This window comes from Corapipo altera, unplaced genomic scaffold, assembly GCF_003945725.1.
Source record: "Corapipo altera isolate COAL_440 unplaced genomic scaffold, ASM394572v1 169, whole genome shotgun sequence".
NCBI classification, from domain to species: Eukaryota; Metazoa; Chordata; class Aves; order Passeriformes; family Pipridae; genus Corapipo; species Corapipo altera.
The window spans coordinates 255,296-277,714 of NW_020884946.1; the positions used below are offsets into that span (position 1 = coordinate 255,296).

The 22,419-nt window shown below is 40.5% G+C and overlaps 1 protein-coding gene across 7 annotated transcripts in view; it reads right to left on the minus strand.

The window, feature by feature from the left end:
• KIAA0586 (KIAA0586 ortholog) overlaps positions 1-22,419 on the minus strand; it is a 74,872-nt gene that overhangs the window by 18,423 nt on the left and 34,030 nt on the right. For 3 of the 7 annotated variants that reach the window (XM_027662599.1, XM_027662595.1, XM_027662600.1), the window contains 8 exons: positions 21,652-21,811; positions 20,842-21,064; positions 20,053-20,294; positions 19,501-19,571; positions 17,398-17,532; positions 15,605-15,785; positions 12,167-12,306; positions 6,550-6,637 (listed from right to left, as the gene is read on the minus strand). In XM_027662599.1, the coding sequence (XP_027518400.1) occupies positions 6,550-6,637; positions 12,167-12,306; positions 15,605-15,785; positions 17,398-17,532; positions 19,501-19,571; positions 20,053-20,294; positions 20,842-21,064; positions 21,652-21,811 (1,240 nt within the window). Of the gene's footprint in view, positions 1-6,549; positions 6,638-12,166; positions 12,307-15,604; positions 15,786-17,397; positions 17,533-18,002; positions 19,015-19,500; positions 19,572-20,052; positions 20,295-20,841; positions 21,065-21,651; positions 21,812-22,419 lie in introns of those variants that run through there. The other 4 variants (XM_027662598.1, XM_027662597.1, XM_027662596.1 and 1 more) reach the window with 4 other exon arrangements.

Consider the following 22,419-nt stretch of genomic DNA (forward strand, 5'->3'; position numbering starts at 1 on the left):
TAATCATTAAAAAAACCCTGAGTGGCCAAAAGGGATAAAAAGGGAAAATATGGAGAATTGCAGTGGTGCTGCAGCTTAGCAGAACTGCCTGGCAGCCTGGACAGGTTCCAGCAGGTTGTCACAAATGTCTGAAAAGTAAATGCAATTATGAAGCAATTTTTTTTTAAAAAAATCTAATTAATTTGGAAGTGAAACCCTTTACATTATTAAGACATACTTTAGAACAGAAGGCCCTCAGAACCCCCTGGTACTGTGTGATGTGATACAGGCAGCTGATGCTCAGCAGGCACCTGGACTGGAAATCACATTTAGAGGTAAAAAGTGATGGGACAAGGGTGAATGGCTTCACACTGACAGAGAGTAGATTAAAGTTAGATACTAGGAAGAAACTCTTTACTGTATTGGTGGTGAGGCCCTGGCACAGGCTGCCCAGAGAAGCTGTGGACTCCCCATCCCTGGAAGTGTTCAAGGCCAGGTTGGATGAGCCTTGGAGCAACCTGGGATAGTGGAAGGTGTTCCTGCCCATGGTAGGGGTGTGGAACTGGATGAGGCTTCCAACCCAAACTAGTCTGTAATTCTATGATTCCATGAAAAAGGACAAATTCCAAACGTACACTGGGTGCTTTATGCAGCAGTGCCATAAGTTTTCAGTTTACCAGCATGGAAAAGAGACTGGTCCCTCATTATTTTCACATTACAGCCCCCAGGTATGAGTGAAATATGAGGCTTAATTTTGTTGTTGCCCTGAACTCTAGTTTATGATTTATAAAAAGCACTTTGAGGGATGCCACAGGTCACTGGATCAGATCACCTGCAGTCTTTCAAAATCTAGGCTTGAAAAGGGAATCAGATGAGATTTTGGAATATTTACTTTGAGCTCCAGTAAATCTGAAAAAAGACAAGTAAAAAATTTTAGTATTTGACAGTTTCCATAGAAAGTAATACTTTAAGTGGTGATCATGTCACTTTGAGTAAGTTTTTCTTTCCCTCTCTACCCAAGAAACCCCAGCTGGTGCTGGAATTCACTGAAAATCCCTACTGCTGTGTACAGACCAGAGGAGGGGACTGGTACAAGAATACACCCTTGAACCTCAGCAAAATAAGTGTATATAAACACAAAGATCTGATCAAAACAGAGAAAGAACTGTGAACTGCTTTCACCTGCTCCAGCAATGGGGCAACAGCTGTCAGTCCCACCTCCTGGACTTAAAACTTCTGACCAGGAACATTCCTTAAGCCCACACTGGAAGATTTCCTGCTTTATTCTTTTTATTGTATGAAAAATGCAAAATACCTTCCCCTCCAGAGATTCCCCCCCCCCACACCCAACACAGCACAGCACTGGATTCTCAGGAGGACTGGATGAGGATACAGAAAGCTGTGCAGATTTCATGAGGGGTGTGAAGCATCACCTGTACAGACACCAGGGGAAGACTGAAAAGGGAAGTTTTCTGCCTCTGCACAAACCTCCCACAGCAAAAGCCTCAGCACAAGGTCACAGAAATGTCAGTGCAGCAGTGAGAGAGCTGTGTCCCTCTGTGACACTTAAGGAGGGTTGCAGGAAGAGAAGAACTAACTCTCAGCCTCTTAGAAGCAGAAGGAAATTGCCAAGTGAACAAAAACCTAAGGCATGTAGATCCAAAAGAAAAGGTCCAGGTGATATGTGGTGTGGAACTGGCCTCCAGAGGGGAATGGATTCTCCCTGAGCATGGCACTGAGCAGGAAACCCTCAGACTGCAGGGCAATATCAGCCTGCCTTGTACAGTCTTCTTTAAATATAAACTGTGTCTTCTTTTTGTTTTTTTTTTTTTTTTTATTTCTCCACCTGATTACTTGGATTTCAATTCATTTATATGCCTCAGAAAATCAAATGACATTCTAGGAGTCTAAAAAACACACCAGAGAGAGTCGTGCTTCACCTGCTTGTAGTTCCTATTCTTTACAACTTTAGTACAAGTGAAGGGAAGAAATTCCTCTATGAGAGCAGAGGATCATTTTCCAGAAAGAGATCTTTTGGGAATGGGTACAAAGGTGTGCACAGTCCCAAGAGACCCACAGCAGCTCCTGGCTCCTCATAACCCAAACTTGAAGCAGCAGAGCACACCCACAGCAGCAGGACATCACTGTCCACAGCAACAATCCTGCACAAGACTTTGCCTTAAGCTATGAAAAAAAATCACACTTCTGCTTTAACATTGTCTCTGAAAAAGAACTGAAGTAACTCGGTGGGAAAAGAAGCAACCACAGATATAAATGACACTTGTTAATGGATAAATTATACTTACAAAAGCCAAGAAATTAAAAACTCCTGCTCCAAATGTACTATAACACAGTACTTTTCGTACTTATGGTAATTCAAGCATGGCTACTGAGGATTTTAGGTGGAATATTATGCAAAATGCACACTTATTACTCAGATGTGTTTTCTACTGCACGGGCTATCGTGTAACTCCTATGGACACGTGCAGAATAATCAAAAGCTCCTTGAGAACTGGTGTTCTAAACCACTTGGAGCACCTAAAAGCTGATGACCACTTATAGAAAACACAGAGTTTCTGTGGGAAATGCTACTTTGCATTTCCTGACTTGCCCAAATGTAAAATATATTAACTGAATGATGTCCATGAGCCACCTGATAGCACAGAGAGGTAACTGGATGGGAAAACCAGAGGTAAAATAGACCAGAAACATCCCTGGAAGTGCTCCAGGCCAGGCTGGATGGAGCTTTGAGCAACCTGGTCTAGTGGAAGGTGCCCCTGCCCATGACAGGGGGTTGGAACTGGATGATCTCTAAGGTCTCTTCCAAGCTAAACCATTTTATGATTCGAATTCTGAAGAAGCACTGAAAAACTTACACAAACCTCTGACAGGGCACTTGCTTGAAGAATGCCATAATTACAGCTAAGTGATTTCATTACTTCAATTTCCAAGATCTTCTCTCAGAAAACAGCTGAATTCAAAGAGCTACACACACACACACACACACTTTTTCTGCCCCTCAGGTTGTGGTGGTTCCCTCCACAGTGTGGGGGAACAGCTCTGCTTTGCTTCACCAGCTGCTGTTTTCAGGGTGGGATGGAGAATCCTCAGCAAAAGCCTTCGGTGAAATTCAGGTCAAAAAAAAGAAATGGCAGGATATTAAGGCAAAAGTAAACTTTCAGTAGAACAGTCATTGAGTTTGACCAAAACAGTTCCAGTTCTAAGAAAAAAAAGAAAGACCTTTAGCCTTATCCTAATCTTCTTCCTTCCTTGAAGCATCTGGTACAGATTTGCCTCACGCCACAATAGTTTTAAGAAAAAATAACCCAAAACCTAACTCAGAGCAATTCCTGGCTGAAGAAGAGAGACAAAGAAGTATTTAGTTATAGCCATATTTTCAGTATTAAAGCTTTCAGTACAGCATCCTGTCAGTGTTGACACAGAAGCAGACCATTTTGAGTACTGAACAAGGACCATGGAAGCTTTATTTTTTTAATACAGATTTGTTTTAGAGGCTTCTTGTTGTCTTATTCATGTATTGCACAGATCATCTCCTCCACAAGCAATTGTGCAACCTCTTTGTGGCAACAAAGCCAATTCCTTAGTGTCCCAATATTACTTTCCCATCTACTTATGGTTGCCTGAGTATAATTCACCAGCTGGAGATAGAAAGGAATTACTACCATGAAGTTCTGCTCTCTGGGTCACATTTTGAGAGTCTGTGCTGCAGAAAAAATAATTAAGCGAAGATACATCCACCTCTGGTTCTGAGCTGCTCTTATTAAAGTTTAAAAATGCTCTGCAGTCAAACATTGCCACCTGCTCTTTCATTTTAATTTTAAAAATTCTGAATCCCTTTAATGTAAGCTCGAAAAATGCTTAAATTCTGGAAATATGTGCATTCACCAACCACAACAATTACTATCATATTAAATGTATGAAGATGTATGAAAGAATGGTACAAAGATTAAAGGGTATTATAAAGCCAAAAATATATATGCATGTATATTATGTACTACAACTCTATGTTTTCAAACCACTGTCTCCACTATGTCTAGAGAAGGCACACATTTCAATTAATAATACATTCAGGCTTGATTTTCAGCTGTAACTTTCAGGAGACTTTACCCTTTCAGGCATGATATTGTAGCAGTCCTACTGAACTTCAGCTTTCATTAGAAGCCATCAATCAACTTTCCTTCAGTAAAAACACATGTTCAGTGCAGACCACAAGAAATTTTTAAACAACAAAAGAAAGTTCTGTCATATATATATACATATACATATATACATATATATACACACACACACACACACACACACATATATATATATCTCCATAAAAAGATGAATCAAATATTGGCATGTATTTATCATTTAAGTAAAAATGGCCTTTTTTTACATCCAACTTTAGGTCCAAAACCATTTCCCTTTTCTCCCAGCACTCTGAACTCACACTTCATCTCAGGGCTTTAGATTTCCTAAGCTCTACCAATCCAACCACTTACCCTTTAAACTCTGAAAAACTACCTTAGTGGTCCTGTCTCCCAAATGTTTCTCCACTTCCAGGGAAGTATTTCTTGTCCCCTCCTATTCCAGTGAAGGCCACCATCTGACATGAAGTTTTTATAAACAGGGTGCTTTGAACTTCCAGCAACAGATGTGCTTGATTTTAAAATGTTGTATTTACTTAAACCCACCTACACTTATCATGTTGCAAGTTTTCCTTTTTCTTTCAAATGCTTCTTATTAATTTTTTCCCCTCAACTTTTTGCCTGATTAAGTTCTCTGTGGTGAAGCTGATGGAGACAAGGCCTTCTGGTTAACACTGACAGACAGTTGTTTCCATTTCCAAATCCTCTAGATTTTTATTGGCTTATTAAATATGTATGCTTTGAATGAGATTTAAATGATCCTGGTATATAAATCACTAAATCATCTTTTTTTTTTCCTTTTGATTCTCTCAAAGAAAATTGACTACTGCCATCTCCTGGTCACACATTTTCAGCTGACACACAGACACAGTTGGACTGTGCCCAAATTCCTTGTGTTACAGTATAGGGAAATGTACAGGGAAATAGCAGACATGCACTAAGTTGTGCCACTTCAGTTCTGTCAGCTTTTCCACTAATTGTCCACAGATAATTTTTACATTATTCATAACTTTCTTCATATGCAAACCATGGTTTTGAAATGAGGTTCCAAACAACACTGGCCTAGGGCTTTTCTTACCACTTATTATAAATATTTGAAGCAAAATAATTCCCTCAGAATTCTAATTCGAAGAGATGTTTTCTTAAAAAAAAATTAAGTGGAAGAAGTTCAAAGAATTATTTTTAAAAGGGCTTGAAGGAAGAATTTGTCTGTACTAGGGTGGAGCAGTTATAATTGCATATATTGTAGACATGCAGGTTTTTAGATTCCTGTTCTTAGAGTGTAAGATTAAAACTGCTACATATCTCACACCAGCACCTCCACAAAGTTCTTATCTGCTGAAATAATTAAACATGGCAGTAATGTGCACAGTTTATGCTATTCCAAACTGACTTGAACCACAATAAACAAAAGATATTCTCTCCCTCTCTTTCATCATCCTTAACACTTTTAATAAACACTGTTAAGTAATCTCCAAAAATAGCACAGATAATGCCCAGCGTCCTTCACTGAAGAAAATCATTATGTGTTACACACCAGCTTGAAGCCCATCTCAAACTAAGTCCTTTTAACATTGAAAATCTGGATTTTTTTTTCCCACATTTGCATGGTCTTAACTTACTACTACTTTTCAGCTCCCATGTAGCATCCCTGCATTTTCTCACGTGTAGGAACCACTCCCTTCTATCACAACATTATGAATATCTCATTTGCTGAACAGCATTCTATAAAGCAATTAAGATTCAGTTGACTACACAAGATGCACATTGTAATGCTCCTGGCAAGCACAAATTTAAATAAATACTTAATTACAAGGATTTTGATGACTTACATACAAATACATTTAATAGAATCAGAGAATCCCGGAATGGTTTGGGTTGGAAGGGACCTTAAAGACCATCCAGTCCCACCCCCTGCCATGGGAAGGGACACCTTCCACTAGCCCAGGTTGCTCCAACCTGGCCTTGGACACTTCCAGGGACGGGGTAGCCACAGCTTCTCTGGAAAACCTGTGCCAGGGCCTCACCACCCTCACAGGGAAGAATTTCTTCCTAATATCCAACCTAACCCTGACCTCTCTCAGTGTGAAGCCATTCCCCCTTGTCCTGTCACTCCAAGCCCTTAACCAAAGTCCCTCTCCAGCTCTTTTGGAGATCCTTTAGGTACTGGAAGGTGCTCTAAGGTCTCCTTGGAGCCTTCTCTTCTCCAGGCTGAATTTCCAATCCTTTGAGTGCACCCCAACAATATCATATCTATGTACACATTTATACATTATGTACACACAAATGCTTGGAAGTTTTCTAGTAATAAAACCCAGATTATAAAGATCAGAACTTTATTATACATCAGTATACAACAATATTTAAAACTGATGTGCTTAACTGAGAGAACTGTTTGCTTATTGACATCATTTACCTTCTTGTTGCATCTCTTCAGACATCCTTCTCACAAGAATAACTCGTGGTCTCACAGTCTCAACTTGTGCAGCTCCTTGGCTTTCCTCCTGTGTATCACACATTAAAACCATATTACAAATCTGACTTTTGATGTAAAAGCACAGCAAGATTACATGGAGCTTCAAGAAACATCAAGAATTCTTTTGTTTTATCCCTTTGATTCCATGAAGTTCCAAAGATATCCCAGGGTTTGTTTAATTCCATGAGGTCCCACATGTCCCAATGACATCCCTTAATTCCCTGGTTTTTAAAGATTCATTAAAGGATATGCACTTGTTCTCCTTCCTTCTGACTTCAAAAGAATTCAGCTCTCAATCAGCCTATTGCAATGTTATTCCCTCTGGACAAACATCCTGGGAGCAGTAGGTATGGATGGCAAAGTGCCATTTAGACCTGAAGACACAGGAGACCCTCAATTTTTACTCAAAGCATGTGGTGGAAAGAACATACTATTTCCCTGGCTTTCTTCAATATTCAGGACTTCTCCCTAGGTATTATCCTCCTGACTAACAAGAGAAATTTGAAAGGGAAAAGAAAAATATTAATTGGTTGGAAAACCCAGGCCAAGTCTAAAATTTATTTCCTTGGCCCAGTTTTTAAAACCATTTTCTGTTCTTGCTGAAATGCTCTCCAGGACCCAGGTCTGCAACAATGCTGTAGGGAAAGTCTTTAGAAGCAACAAATGCTTTGCATGTTAAAAAGGGGAGACATTTGTCAAGTTTGCTTGTTGTCTTATGTGTTAACTGGAAGAGGAATTGTATCCCAAGGATATTCCATTACAAGTAGACAGGAAATATAAGAAGTGCAAAACACAGTCATGGAGTTCTAGAATCCCAGAATGGTGTGGGCTGGAAGGGACCTTAAAAATCATCCTGTTCCAACCCCCTGCCATGGGCAGGGACACCTTCCACTAGCCCAGGTTGCTCCAAGCCTCATCCAACCTGGCCTTGAACACTTCCAGGGATGGGGCAGCCACAGCTTCTCTGGGCAACCTGTGCCAGGGCCTCACCACCCTCACAGCCAAGAATTTCTTTCTAAAACCCCACCTAATCCTGCCCTCTGTCAGTTCAAAACCAGTGTCCCTCGTTCTGTCACTAGCTGCCTACCCAGAAGAATTAAGCGTTTTCTTAAAACAGACAAATTTGATTTCATCAGTTATTCTGTTGATTCCATGGATGAATATAAGTTTTTCTTTATGAAGCCTTAAGGAGGAACACAAGAAAGACCATATGTGTTTGCATATCACACAGCATGTGGAGCCCATGGAAAGAACTGCTCTATGACTTCAGGGAAAATGATATGCCCTGAGAAGCAGTGGCACTGCTGTTCTCTTGAAGATCTCATGACACAGCACCAGGGGTATTTTGCTCCCCCCCTCCAAAAGCTAAAAAGGAAGAAAAAGCTAAAAAGGAAGAAAAGGAAAGAGAAAGGAAAGCAAGAGAAACCCTCCACTATTTGTGGAGGCCACGGGCCAAACAGCCAAAAGTTTTAACGAAAATAAGAAAATTTTTATGTCTGGCAAACGTGGTGCCAACTCTGTGATCAGGGCTTCCCATTTTTTTCAGTTAACACCTGCCTCTGATGGTATCAGGAATCTCAGCAGTGAGGACATTGCTTCTCATGTATTTAACAACTATTTAAGCCAACATTGTAAAAACCAGAAGCAACAAAAAGAAAAACCATTCAGTGTCACCACTGACTGGGGTACCTCTGCCACCACGATGTTGTCCAATTCTGTTCATCATTTAAAGTGCACAAGATGAGAAAGTGCTGAGATTATTTTCTGAAAGCAGAAAGGTCTCATGGAAAGGTGATTGAAAGCCACCAACGCTACAGAACATTAAATGTCAGCAGCAAAACAGGATCCATTGTGGGGTCCATTTCCAAATGGGTCCATTTCAAGTGTGGGGTGTTTTTTTTGTTGTTTTCTTTTGAATTTTTAAAAGGACGAACCAAAAACCAGTTTAAACTGAACTGAGGTGCAAACATTAGTGGGGAGATAACATATTCATAACCTACAATTATGCATTCCTGAAGATTAAAAAAGCCATGTCTTTTGAAACACTAAAAAATGAAAGCTAATGAGAATACCACAGTGCCAATCCCACTTAAAAAATGTGGATTGTATAAAAACATTCATACTTATAAAACCCTATCATGAAAATATTTTGCAACCAAATGATTCCCTAAGATTTTAACAATGCATTTGGGGCTTCAGATGATTTAGTTTTCCCACCTTTGGAATGTTTAGCCACACAAATATGACTTCAGTGTTCCTGTCCCTCCCGTGATCAAAATGATTTATTTAGAATAGAAGAGCCCAGCTTCCTCCCAGTCATTCTCCTGCTTCTTAGAGCTGAGAGCAAGGGGGGCAAAGTGGCCACAAATAACAGTCAATTCCTGTATTGTTGCATAAGAACAGACAGAAGGGGTCAAACTGAAGATGCATTTAGTCTGGCTTTCTGTCTGACAGTGGCTAAAAGCATATATAAATCTAAAAAAAAAAAATAATCTAATGCTAGAAATGGAGGAGCAGCCAAGGAATTTGGGTAGATAAGAGAATTCCTATATGACTTAAACTGTTTGTTTTGGAGTGAGTGACCACAAGATCTCATGACTAAAAGGCATTTGCTTGTGCCCTACATGAAAATTCAGTGCTCTTTCTGCTGGTCAAAACCTGATCTACACACCAGTGCCAGGGAGCAAACAAGTGGTACATAGATGATCCCTGACATAAGGATCCTTTTTGGACAGACTGCAGGAACCACCTGAGCTTTCCCACAACAAACCCCAACATCCAGGAAGGTCATTCCCAGTTAAATCAGGACAAAGCTCTACCAAGGCTGGCTGGTCCCTGCCTGAAATAGTGTATTTTCTTCAGGTCTCTCAGCAAACTTTGCTCCTGAATAGATTTGTCTCCTGGCTTTGTGTGTAGGTGATGCAGTTTAACTTCAGTGAAGGCAAACAGTGCCTGCAGATGGAAAACAAGATGAGAAGCAACCGATGTGAGAGTCAGTGACTAACCTGGGAGGAAATCTTTCAAGAAGTTTAAAGTGACTATTTTCCTTAAACATTGCACACAATGAATGAATCATTCTGAAAGCCTGAGTAGCTCTTGCTCTCCTAAGCTGGTATTATGTTCCCAGAAAATCTGATTCCTACAGGCAGGTGACAAAGCAGATCCAGCCGTGGAGCAGAACACAGACGCCATCCCTAATTGAAAGGAGGGGAAAGGTTCATCACTGTCACATGGCAGAGAGATGCTGTCAAAACAAGCTTTCAAATCATCTGGTACAGGGATCATTTTTTTTTTCAGAGAAGGATGTAGAGATCTAGCAGGGGATCTTATGGAAAACAGCTTTGCCCCATCCAGGAGGGATGTTTATTGTGATTATCACTTACAGGTATGGTCACATCTCTTTTGTAGAGAAAAGCTAAAAGGTGAGCCTGGGAGAAACACTGATCTGGAATCTTACATCAGGAATAAACACACACAGGAAGAGGTTGTTTTGTTGGGGGGAAAAAAACCCCAAACCTAACAAAACCACACAAACTTAAGGGGTTTGGTTGCTTGGTTCGAAGGGAGGGTGAGTTTTACATGCCAGCAGGCAAAAAAAAAGGCCACACTAAGGGTTCAGATGCAAGAAAAAGTTTCTGAAGGTAAGATAATGTATAGCTATCTACATATAAAGTGTTAGCCAATATATAACTATCTGTATATTTTCTGTGAAAGACACTGTGTCAGATCACCTCAGACTTCTTGCATAGGTAAGACCATGTACATGGGCAATCTTACACACAGCAAATTATTATTTCCCTGTATATAAAAAAGCAAAAATCAATCCTAACCCCATCAGCTGTGTATAAGATGCAGGTATCACTGTATTCTTTACCACAGCTAATGGGGCTAAAAAAGGAAATATGTTTTATCCCCTCTCTCCCCATTACTTTTGGCCAGTGAGACAATAACAAGGATATGAGCTTCACCCCAACACACACACGGCAGTCACAGAATCCAGTTTTGCCCATGAACAGTCATTCCAAGAAACAGTATGTTCTGGTGATCTCAAAGTGAAAGAGGTGTGACATTTAAAATCCTCTTTGAAGATGCAACACAACTTCAGGTGATACATTTAAGGACTGCTCAGACACCAATGGCATCAAGGCTCAAAATCATAAACCCAAACATGGTAATGTGGGTTATAACGTGGCAGGGTCAGGTGAATAAACAATACTTTAGGTTATTTTATATAGAACACCAGGGAAGGCCAGAATTTATCCATGAACACAGCAACCACGGTAATATATAATTACCTTCAAACACCTTGTGAAGCTTCACATATTAGAGAGCAGTCTGCCACCTCATTTTTAGCTTTTGCCACTTGTTATTTGAATTTATCCCCAGTTGCCAAGTAAACCATCATCTCTAGGTAACAGCACATACTAATAAAAAAAAAATTAGCTGTCTAGGTTTGAAGCAGAGATCAATAGGATGTTCCTCTACCTTTAAGTGTTCTGAGGAACATTATCCTTTACTGCCTTTCCAACCTTGCCCCTATTAGGACAAATGAAGCTCCTGAAATGCTGAATCAGTGGGTTATAACTTCTGAGGCCAAAGCTCTCATTGCTGCTTCCTCTCCCATACACCCATGACGTTATTCTTCTGTATGTGAAGCTCTGTGCCCCTAAAACACTGGAATGCCCCATCTGAACTGAGTATCAGATCAGTATTAGATCCTGTGAGAGCAGTGAAGCTGTGAGGAAGTGCAGAAAAGGTAAAAAGAGAAGGTCTGAGCCTGGCATTTGTCACAGGGAACACAGTCATTTTTATTACACACATGTAGTTCTGACTTCAATTTCTCAGCTGAACGTGTCACTTAAAATGCAGCAGTTCTGTGATGTCAGGCACGACAGTGGAATAGGAAAATCTGTTTTCCAAGGTTACAGTTTGATGCCTTAAGCCCCTAATGGTTTTTTATTTTTCTAATATTTGTAAGACTTGTAAGTTTTATAAGTAGTGGAAGTAGGTTTTAAAAGCAGAAACCCTTCCCTTCTTTGTCCCTTGTCCCTTTCCCTGTAGCACCCTTGTTTACACATTCCTTAACCCTCTTACCCCATTCTATCCTCCCTATATCACTCATAGCCCCAAATCTAATAGAAATGTTTAGTCTTTTGTCAAGGCAAGGCCTAGACAGTTGACAGAACAGCATATCTGGGCCTAAACCACAGAATAGGTCAGGAATTAGGTAACTATGTACCCTTTGTGCTCTGATGATGATCAAGGTGATGAAGTAGGTGGTCCCGAAATGCACCCCAGACCCATTTTCAGGGGGTGGACCCGGGGTGGTCCAGAGCAAAGGCCACAGGGTGGATACATCTGGGATTGGATGGATGATGTTATAAAATGTAACCTCTCGGGCACAGGGGGCGTGTCTTGTAACATCTTCTGCCTTGGCAAATAAACCCTTTCTTATCTCACCCCTAATTATCTGCTCCGGAGATTTTTTCAGCATCTAAATCCCATGGCAACAGTTTGCTCCTTCTGCCTAGTCACAGAAAGAATCCTTTCAGCTCACCTGGGACAGATCCTCCGAGAGAGATGTCACCGTGCAGCCTGGTTGGGCTGCTCTCAGAGCGGGATTTGAAGCTGGCTGTGACTCCAGCTCGGCCAAAAGCATCGGGCCACGACTTGTATCTGCATCTCCAAGAACTTCTGCCGAGAGAAAAAAGTTCCTTGATGAGCCAGTGCAATAATTTCCTGGTCAAATGCTGTGGCAGAATGTGCAGCCTTTCAAAATGCAACAGTGCGACACTGCAGCGTTAAAGAGAGTGATCTCCTCCTCACATGGCCTGTTGCACATCCCTTAAACCATTCTTGTGGGAGCAAAAAAGAAAGAAGGGTCTGTGGAAATTGAAAAAATAAATCAGTTTTATCATCTGTAGATTTCTAATGGGGCAGCATTTCTGAGAGTTTCAGAGCTGTACAGTTCATCATACCTTGTATGCTTAATGAGCTTTATCACACTTACTGCAAAGAGACTGGAAAGGATTCTTCAGAAATTATTAAAAGAAACCTGTACATAGTCTATTTTAAAGGGATAATTTGCTCTCTAATCCAGCATTTATCATGCTTTTGCAGCCTGCAAGTATGTGAAGCATCTTTATGAAAAATGTACTGACAGCTCCTGAACTAACTTTAGCCTTCTGCTATCATACAGAGCCAAGGAACGAATTTTAAGCCTAATTAACTATAATCATTGCTTAATTAACTGTAATTATTGTTCACTTTAAGACTGCATGTGCCACATTTCATTTGCATGTTGGTTTTTATGTCTATGACTTTAAGCACTGAAAACAAGGATTTATAAATGAAGGACTGAGCAGGAAGATGCTGTTGGGTATCTCCATGAGCAACACCTGCCCCATCTTACAAATGGACATCATGTTTCCATAACACAAATAAAAACCGGTCACAAAACTGAAAATAACCCAGACAGGAGACACACAACCCCCAAATATTTTACAGATACATCTGTGAGTGACTCATTCTGAGAGAGAAACTGAGTATCCACTGCAAGGTTCTGTGGACAGAGAGGCACAGCCTGAAATATGTGAACTTTGACACCCGCTGGTGTAACAATTATTTAATTGTAGCCCTAAAAATAATTGTCCAATAAAATGATGGGCCTCCATTGCAGCTGTTGTGGCCATCAGGAAATAGGTGATTTGACTGGCAATCTCACATACCAGTGGTCAGATCAAAAAGATTTGGAAGGAAAGTGGAAACAATCAGGGATCATTTCTTCCCCCCCTCCACCTCACCGTCCCTCCAAGAACAGATTGTTTCCTATTCAGTGTTGACTTCACTAACAAAAGGACTTGGAAACAAGATTTTCTGTTCCTCCCTGATATGAAAACACTCTTGCCTTGAAAGCAGACCTGAGCTTTTTCACAATGATGTTTCCTTAGCAATGCAATGAATACTGTGCTGTGTTCGGAGGTGGGGAGGGAGAGAAGCTAAACTATAAATCATCAGAATCTAACACAACTCAGCGTGGGATTATTACAGATTGTGTGAAAGCACAGGGCAATTCCCCTATGGTAGTTAGTCCAGGGCACTTGTCTCCTCTTAAAAAAATACTAAAATAAAAACAATACTATGAGATTTTGAGAAATTAGCTTAAAAAATTCAGCAGAGAAACACATTGTTTGTAGATTATCAGCAAATGCATGAGCTGGTTTGGTTTTGAAAAGTGTTAAGATATTTACAGGACAGTCAAAGGGTATGTTAAATTAAATAAAATAAATTTTAAAAAAAAAGAAAAGATATAGAGGAGATAGAAACATGCCATGCTAGATACAGCTATGGACAGTCTGGGTAAGGAGAAGATATCCCCAGAGACAGGTTCTCCCATTAACAGGCACCTTCTAACTCCATGGTCCTGAGCACTGTTAGAGACTTCCAGAACCATGGAATCCCAGAAGGGTTTGGGTTGGAAGGGACCTGTTCCAACTCCCTGCCATGGGCAGGGACACCTTCCATTATCCCAGGTTGCTCCAAGCCCCTCCAACCTGGCCTTGAACCCTTCCAGGGATGGGGCAGCCACAGCTTCTCTGGGCAACCTGTGCCAGGGCCTCATCGCCCTCTGTGTAAAGAATTTCTTCCTCACATCTAATCTAAATCTCTCATCTTTTGCCTTAAAACTGTTCCCCTTTGTCCCATGCTATTTGCAAATGACCTAGATCACCGATTTATTCCTTTATCACAGTGTCCTCAGTGCTCACTGTCCTCCAGCAACAGACTTAAACAAGTGACTTGGAGAAATGTCTAACCCCAGGGAGCCTGATGTAACCAATCTCCAAGCAACAAACCACTTTAAAGTAAATGTTTAACAATGTGTAATGTACCAGAATGTATTTTCAGTGTACTTCAACATGTAGTTGGTCCAAAACATTTGGTCACAGCTACTTTAAAAGATTACTCTCTGTGCAACCAGTTCAAATGTTTAACCACTTCAAAACCAAGCAAATATTCTTATTTCTCCAAGATTATTTTTGCCACGTGTCTAACACATTCAATATCAATCCACTTCCTAGTGGTCAAGGGTTAATAATGTGAGATCTGCTTCCTTTGTCAGATCCGTAAACGTGAAAATTAAAAGGACAGAAAACCAGCTGTTTGATCACTTTAATTTACACAATTTCTGATGAATCAGTGCAACCAAGTTTGTGTTGCAACAGCTTAATAATTATTTCAGTCTAGTTTAAACATATTTAAAACCACAGTCAACAAAGAGTTTCTTCATGCTTGCAGCTGTTAAATTAAACAAGCATGGATGTACATTTTCAGATAACAATGGAGACACTGGGATAAAAAAAATCAGGGAGAGGAAGGATGGACCACTGGCTTCAGCACTGGTTTCAACTGAAAAGAAATAAAAGTCCCTGGTTCACCACAGCAACTTATCCCTGCACTGCCTTGTACAAGCCATTATGTGTGTTCCTCAGCTCTCCATGTGGGAAAATACCAAATATTAATTTCCCTATCATTATAGGAATAGATGAAGCTGAAATATATTGCCATTTATGAGACATTGCAGCATCACCAGGATGGAGTGTTAAAAGCCAAGAGGAGCAGTGCTGTGTAAGGGGACAGAGAGAAGCAGCTTGAACTGCTGGTGTTAATACCTGTCCAGTGGAAACCACCTGCATTCATGGTTAAACTAAATTTGACTTAAAAGAATAAAATACATACTTTACAAGTTAACTTTTTCATAGGCAAGTGGCTATTTGCCATGATTTTTGTTCAATTTGTTAAAGATTGCAAAGAAGAGTAAACACATGGCTTGAATTAAATCCAGTTCTCAGAACAGGGATGCTAATAATTTCCTTGTAGGAATTGCCTGTAAATTTTGGATTTTGAACATACTGTCTGAAATTATTTCAGATTTATTACAGAAAACCCTCAGAATCCACATAAACATCCCAGAGAAGAATTAACAGTGTAACTGCACCTCCAATTTGGGTGAGCTGTCCTGGGGATGCAGGACGGAATCCTTGGTGTGGTCTGTTCCCAGAGCTCTGAGCAGCTGGATGGTCCAGATAAAGGGAATGTCCCATCAGGATTCTCTCTTCTGCTGTGGTCAGCCTCGGTCTTTGACCTTCACTGAGCTCCCCAACACTGCCATCAGAGTCCTACAGAGGACACCAACATCAGAACAGCAGGTATAAAAAAACCCCAGTGTGTATCTTCCAAACCCAGGCATTGTTTCCTAATTACATCAACCCTTAAAACACATATAAACTTAAGTCTATTTGTGTTGAATAAAGAAAACAAACCCAGGAGATACCATCTGGGTTTGAAATTAAGATCTGCATTTATCAGTACTGGACAGAAGAAGGTCACTTGCAGCCAAACACCATTTATTTTGTTAGTCATATCCCAACATGATCAAAACCTAAGTTATATTTTTAGCACATGAAGCCTTTAATGTTATAGATTTGGCCATGCTGACTGCCTGACCTTGAAACACTGGCAGCATCTAAAAGCTATTGACTCTCTGCTGTACTGCATGTCAGATAAAAGGTTCAATTTTTGAGCAGGTTTGGAGGGCACTTAAGATAGGGATGGTTCTCTGGATCCTGACTTTCAAAGCTGCATGGAAAAAAACAACTTGCTTCCATGCAGGAAAACAGGTTGAACATACACAGGTGTGCACAGTATCATTCCAAGGCAATATTAGTAACACAGGGGAGAATATTGTTTCTCTCATAAAGGAGAAGGGACCCCTGCACACACCTTGCCAGAATCTGGGGGGAGTTTATTAGTGCCTTGCATGGACAGACTGAGTGGTCCATGACTATGGGAAAGGGGAAAAGCAAATTAGAGATGCATTTGTAATTGGCAGTGCTGATGAGAAAATGTCACTGCAATTACAGCCAGACTCGGAGCTGACACTGTAGAAAGCTTTTCACCAAGTCCATCCACCAGAGCTCATTAGTAAAATAAAGAAAGACAAAGGAGCAGTTAAGGAAGTGAGTCAAGTCAGTAATTATTTAGACTAAACTGACCAAGACAGAAGGAAGAAACTGCATATGCATCAGGAAAAGCACAAAAAGCAAGAGCTGCTGTAAATAAAGGTGTTCATGGACCATACTGCAGTATTCAGAGTTCACTTCCTTCCAACATTCCTCCAGCTATGCAGTCAGAATAAACACCCAGTCCAAATTACTGTTTTCCACACAGAAAGGAGTTAGATGTATAACAAAAAAAACCTGTGATGCAGACAGTTCTATTTTTCTGTCCTTTTTTTTTTATTATGCCAACTGAACAGGAATATTTTGAGGTTCTGTTACAAGACCAGCATCAACACCATGTGCAAAGTGCATTTAAACAGTTGGTGAGCTCTTCTTCATACCTCCCTAAAACACTCCAATGGCTGTTAAGTGCAGAGTCCTTGTACTGTCAAACATTCCACCTATGCTGCTGAAGTGACAGGAAATTCCCTGGCACTCAGTGTGACAGGACAAATGTGATAAAAAAATGGGAATAGTTACATACATACCTTGAAAACTTGGTACATGTGGTGGTGTGTACAGTTTGTTTACAATAATATTTCAGTGTTTTTAAAAGGTTTTACACAAGAAGGCGGCCAACAGAAGTTGGATCATTTCCAGCAGGGAATGAAGTGTATGAACCTGTTCTACAGCCAACAGGAAGGATAATCTTGCAATATTTTATCTGCTTGTGAGTAGGAAAGCACCACCTCAAAACTACTGCACTGGAAAGCAAAGGACAATAAGTTACCTCCAAATGGTCTATTCCTTCTTGTGGAGAAACAGGTGCTTGATTTAATTTGGCTAAAAGAGTCAGGACAGGATCCCTGAGAAATCCTTTATCCAACCTCCTCACAACTTGCCCTTCACTTGGAGGATCATAATCCTAAAACAAAGAAATAAAACCCACATAATACATGATCCAAAACTGGTTTTTGTAGGAACTTGGATCATTCTTACTTTAGTTCAAAACTAAGCTTTTTTTTTTTTTTTAACAGGAAGATGTTACAGTTGTAACTGAAAAATTGTGCCATGAAAATTCAGGCATTTAAAAAATAAGCAAACATATGACACACTGCTTTCTCCTTTTACCACAGACACGCACAGTCTTTATCTGATGCAAAAGACTGCAATATTTAGGGAAGAACAAGGTCCTTTAGTCCTCCAAATATCAGGGACACAGTTAAATCCTCACACACACCAGTTGCTAGCAATGATCTGGCTGCAGAGCTGCTCTCACCAAGCAATTAAGTTCCTCCACCAAACAGATGATGGAGGACTCTTGGGAGGATCCAGGGGATAAAGAGAGGGAAGAACATTTTAGCAAACAAATGTTATTCTGATGGAGAGAACTGTAAGTTCACCTGATAATGAAGAGTCTTAAGCCCAGAGTTTAAGAGAGGAAGTGTGGCAGACAGAGGAGGCTTTAAAAGTCTGCAAGTTCTGGGCACAGTCTCACAATTACAGTTGGGTTTTTTTGGGGTGTCCTGTGCTGAGGGAGTTGGACTTAATGATCCTTGTGGGTCCCTTCCAACTCAGGATATTCTCTGATTCTATGGCGTGAATGAAAACACAGATATTAAATGGGAAAACATGCACAGGCAGAGTATGGCCATGTATGTGTAGAAATGTTTAGGAAGGAGAGGCAGGGAGAAGAGAGGTGGACTCCTACTTTAGGACATTAAATTTGCCTTATGGAGCTTGGAAGGGACCTCTGGAGATTGTCTGGTCCATCCCAGCTGCTCAAGGCAGTTCTTTCAGCTGGGTTACCCCCAAAGTAAAAACATTTTTCATATTTAAAAAGAATTTTCTGAATTTCAACCTGTATCCACTGCCTCCTGTCTTTCACCAGGCACCAGGCAGAAGAGTCTGGCTCTGTCTTCCTTCCCTCTCTTCACCAGGTATTTATACACACTGGTAAGATCCCCTCAGAGCTTTCTCTCCTCCAGGCTGAGCCATCTGAGCTCTCTCAGTGTGACAGATGCACCAATCCCTGAATCATTTTTGCAGAGCTTTGCTGGACTCACTCCATTAAATCCTTATCTTTCTTATACTGGAGAGCCCATGACTGGACACAATACTCCAAATGCTGTCTCACCAGTCCTGAGGAAAGAGGAAGGACCTCCCTGGATCTGCTGGGAATGCTCTTCCCAGTGCAGCAAAGGATGGTGGTGGCCTTCTCTGCCTCAATGGCTGAGCCATTCACCTTGTCCACCAGGATTCCCAGATTGTTCCCCCAAAGCTGCTTCCCAACCAGTCAGCCCCCAAAATGTCCTGGTGCATGGAGCTGTTTCTCCTTGGGAGCAGGATATGGCATTTCTCCTTGTTGAACTTAATTGTTAACTATCATTTATATCACAGCTCTGTCCTACCAAGGAAAGTCTGAGAGGGAAATCAAAGCATTTGAGGGAAAGTGTTAAAATAGAAAGAGAATGGAGAACATCTTGACCTAGAGGCTTAGCTTTAACTCCAGCCTCAGCAAACCCACTTGAATAATTTAATCACACAAGCAACTAAAAGATGGCTCAAAGCTGGAACAGCTCAGAGCATAACAATGTTCTATTCTGTTTAAGATGTCTTAAAACTAAAAACAGTAAAGAAACAAAAATGTGTATTAGCTATCTCTCACCTAAAGAAGTACATAAATCCAACTTTTTAAAATTTAAATTAGTTTGTATAATGTCAACTTTTTGTCTTTGATGTTCTGAAATTCTAACACTGTTTTTGAGTGTACAGCTTGGAAGTGCAAATTTAAGGAGCTGGTAAGTGAAAATGTTTAAAGCACATCCAGTGAATAAAGATGCCCAAGGTGGAATCCACATTAACTCTGTTTCCTCAGGAAACATTTCCTTACCATCTCATTGGCATCTCGTAAAGTGCTGGATAAGCTCTCAGTGAGGTTTGGAAGAGACAGTCCTCCTTCTGCTAAGAATGAAAAATATTTTGTGTTACAACTATTAAAAAAACATGAATGTTTTTACATGGAAAAAACAAGACCACATTCTTTAATAATTACAACACTGTGCTTCAGTAAATTTGGAAATTCCTACTGCTGGGTGTGTTATAAAGACATATTTTCATATTTCTTACACTTTGCTTTCAGTAAGAACTTAGTACCACATGGTACTTAAGCATGACAAGTCTCAATTATTTTCCAAGTTGATCTCATGACAAAAGAGCAGATTGAACCTTTTTTTTTCATTGATAAACAGCAGCATTTTGTTCAGAAACAAAAAAAAGAACAACAAACTCTCTTCAGTCTTCATGAACTGAAAGTTAAGGGCCAGGTTAATGCTTGCAGCTTTATCAGAAAATGTATGAAATATAACTTCAGGAGACTGGAAGAGTTTATAAAGAATAAAATTAATTCAAATTCTAATTTCCAGAGATGTATCCGGTTGGTTACCTCCTGCAGCCAGCATCTGTCCACAGCTGAAGAGCACCTCCCCTTCTGAGATGGGTCTGTCTGTAGTTTCAGTTTCTGTGGGGGTGATGCTGCTTTCCTGTGTGGACACTCCAGAACTAACTGTAGGTGCAGGGGATGGAACCTGGAGGTTGCTTGGAAGTGACTCCGGGGGCCTCGCTGAGGGCTGTGGGGATGGTAAAATCAAGGCCTCTGGTTCCTCATCATTAGCCACTGACATCTCACTGCAAGGTGAGGACATGCACTACATGAATACACCAAACCACTCTGAACAATACAGACTGAAGTCCTAATTCAATACTGACAAGAAATTAATTCCCAAGTATTTTTTTCAAATGAAGGAACACAGCATTTCACAGAATAGCCTGAGAACCGACATGGCTGAATAACATTATTAACAAATTTCTGGCTCTAACTAAAAATTACCAGGTGTATTCCCAATGAGGTAAGAGAAAAAATAAATGCTAATAACACAATATTTCATTGTCACTACATGTATTACTGGCAGGTGTAGCAATACAAGTTTACTATGGACTGCATTCAGCAGGACAATGAATAAGGACTGATAAACCCCGAGAAAGGTTCTGATTCCACATTTTTTTCTCCAAAACACCATACAAGCAATTAAAAAAGAAAATAGAATTCTGGCTTATCTCATTGCCTCCTGACACACAGATAAAGCATTTCTTTCTACTGGCTTTTTGAGGATACATGTAGAAAGAATATACATATTCATGTTTTTTAGAAAACTGTGCAGCCTGTTCAACTCACATGGCCTTGGGACGGAAGGGTTCCTCAGCTAAAGGACTGGGTTTTTCTTCTTCCAGAGGAAGTTCAGCACCATCCCACGGGTTTGGAGCCTTTGGACTTTCCATTTTGGCTGCGTGGGAGCCCCCCTCTGAGGCAGGAGGGCTGGGTGTGGTTGCTGTGGGTGTATTGACAGGGGTAACCACGGGTGTGCCAACACGGCCCGTGGCTGCTGGAATCCCAACTCCTGCAGGTGTGAAGCCAAATTCCAGATCAGAAAGGAAAGCAGGAAGCAAATCTCAGATCTAGGCAGTTCTACCAAGCACTTGCAGTTTTTGTGATACCTTTTGATAGCTATGGAGACAAGACTAGATTAAGAATAGCTTCTTTTAATTACAGTGTTGGCACCTGAAGAATTTAGAGTAAAACCTCAATTTCTTACTGCCTTTAATAAGGGAGACTGCTCTGCATTTTAAAAACACTCTCCATTTACTTGAAAAGTGTGCATTTGACTTAATTAACATTAGAAACGCAGGAAAGAGCAAAAGACAACTATTTTTCTGATGTGAAAAATTGTGGAGGGGTTGGGAGGGGTGGAAATGACACAGACCACAGAAATCTGTATTAAGTTTGAAAATAGAACTGTTACCAAATAAAAAATGTTTGCTTTTTATATCAATTAGCCCATATTTTTTGTACTACATGAGTTCCCACTTGTATTGTAGCCTCAAGAATATTTATCCTGAGAGATAACACGTCTTTGAAGAGGAAAATTAAAGGCAGTAGATTAAAGCATATTTGCTGCTTCTAAACTTCAATTATTATTTTCAATACCTGTTTCTTTAGGTTTTTCACTCTCATGAACATCCCTGCTCATTTCTGTGGGAGATGGAGATGACTCTGGAGTTTTGACTGGGGGCAGTTCCTTTTCTGAAGGTGGTGTTGGTGGTGGTGTGGCCTGGGGGGTTGGCAGTGGCGTAGGCACAGGAGACTCCTGAGGGGAAGAAAAATCATAACCACACAGTTGTTATCTCCAGGCAGAATTCCTGCCTTCCAAGTATCCCCAGAGAGAGCTGAGGAAGAGAGAGAAAGGCAGGTTTTCACAGAACAGGAACAGTTGTTGCTTAGATACATCTTCACGGATCTAACTCCTCCATCTAAACAGAAAGGTGAGCTGGGTTAAATAGTGTGACTGGAGAAAATAAATTAAAACCTTTACAAATTAAATTAAAATCATTAGAATGATTACACTGGGAAATCATTATGTATGGAATAGAACAGACTATTTCAGCTGGGAGGGACCTACAGTGATCATCTGGCCCAACTGCCAGAGCACTCCAGGGCTGACCAAAATTTAAAGTATGTTGTTAAGGGCATTGTCCAAAAGCCTCAGAAGCACTGACAGGTCTGGGGTATCAACCACCTCTCTAGGAAGCCTGTCCCAGGGTTTGACCACCCTCTTGGTAAAGAAATGCTTCCTAATGTCCAGTCTGAATATGAACTATATTATCCTATGAAGTTTAATAAAGCATTGGATACAATGCTAAGCAAGAAAATATTTCGTGACATGGATAAAATTGAGTGATAAGGCAATTTTATGGT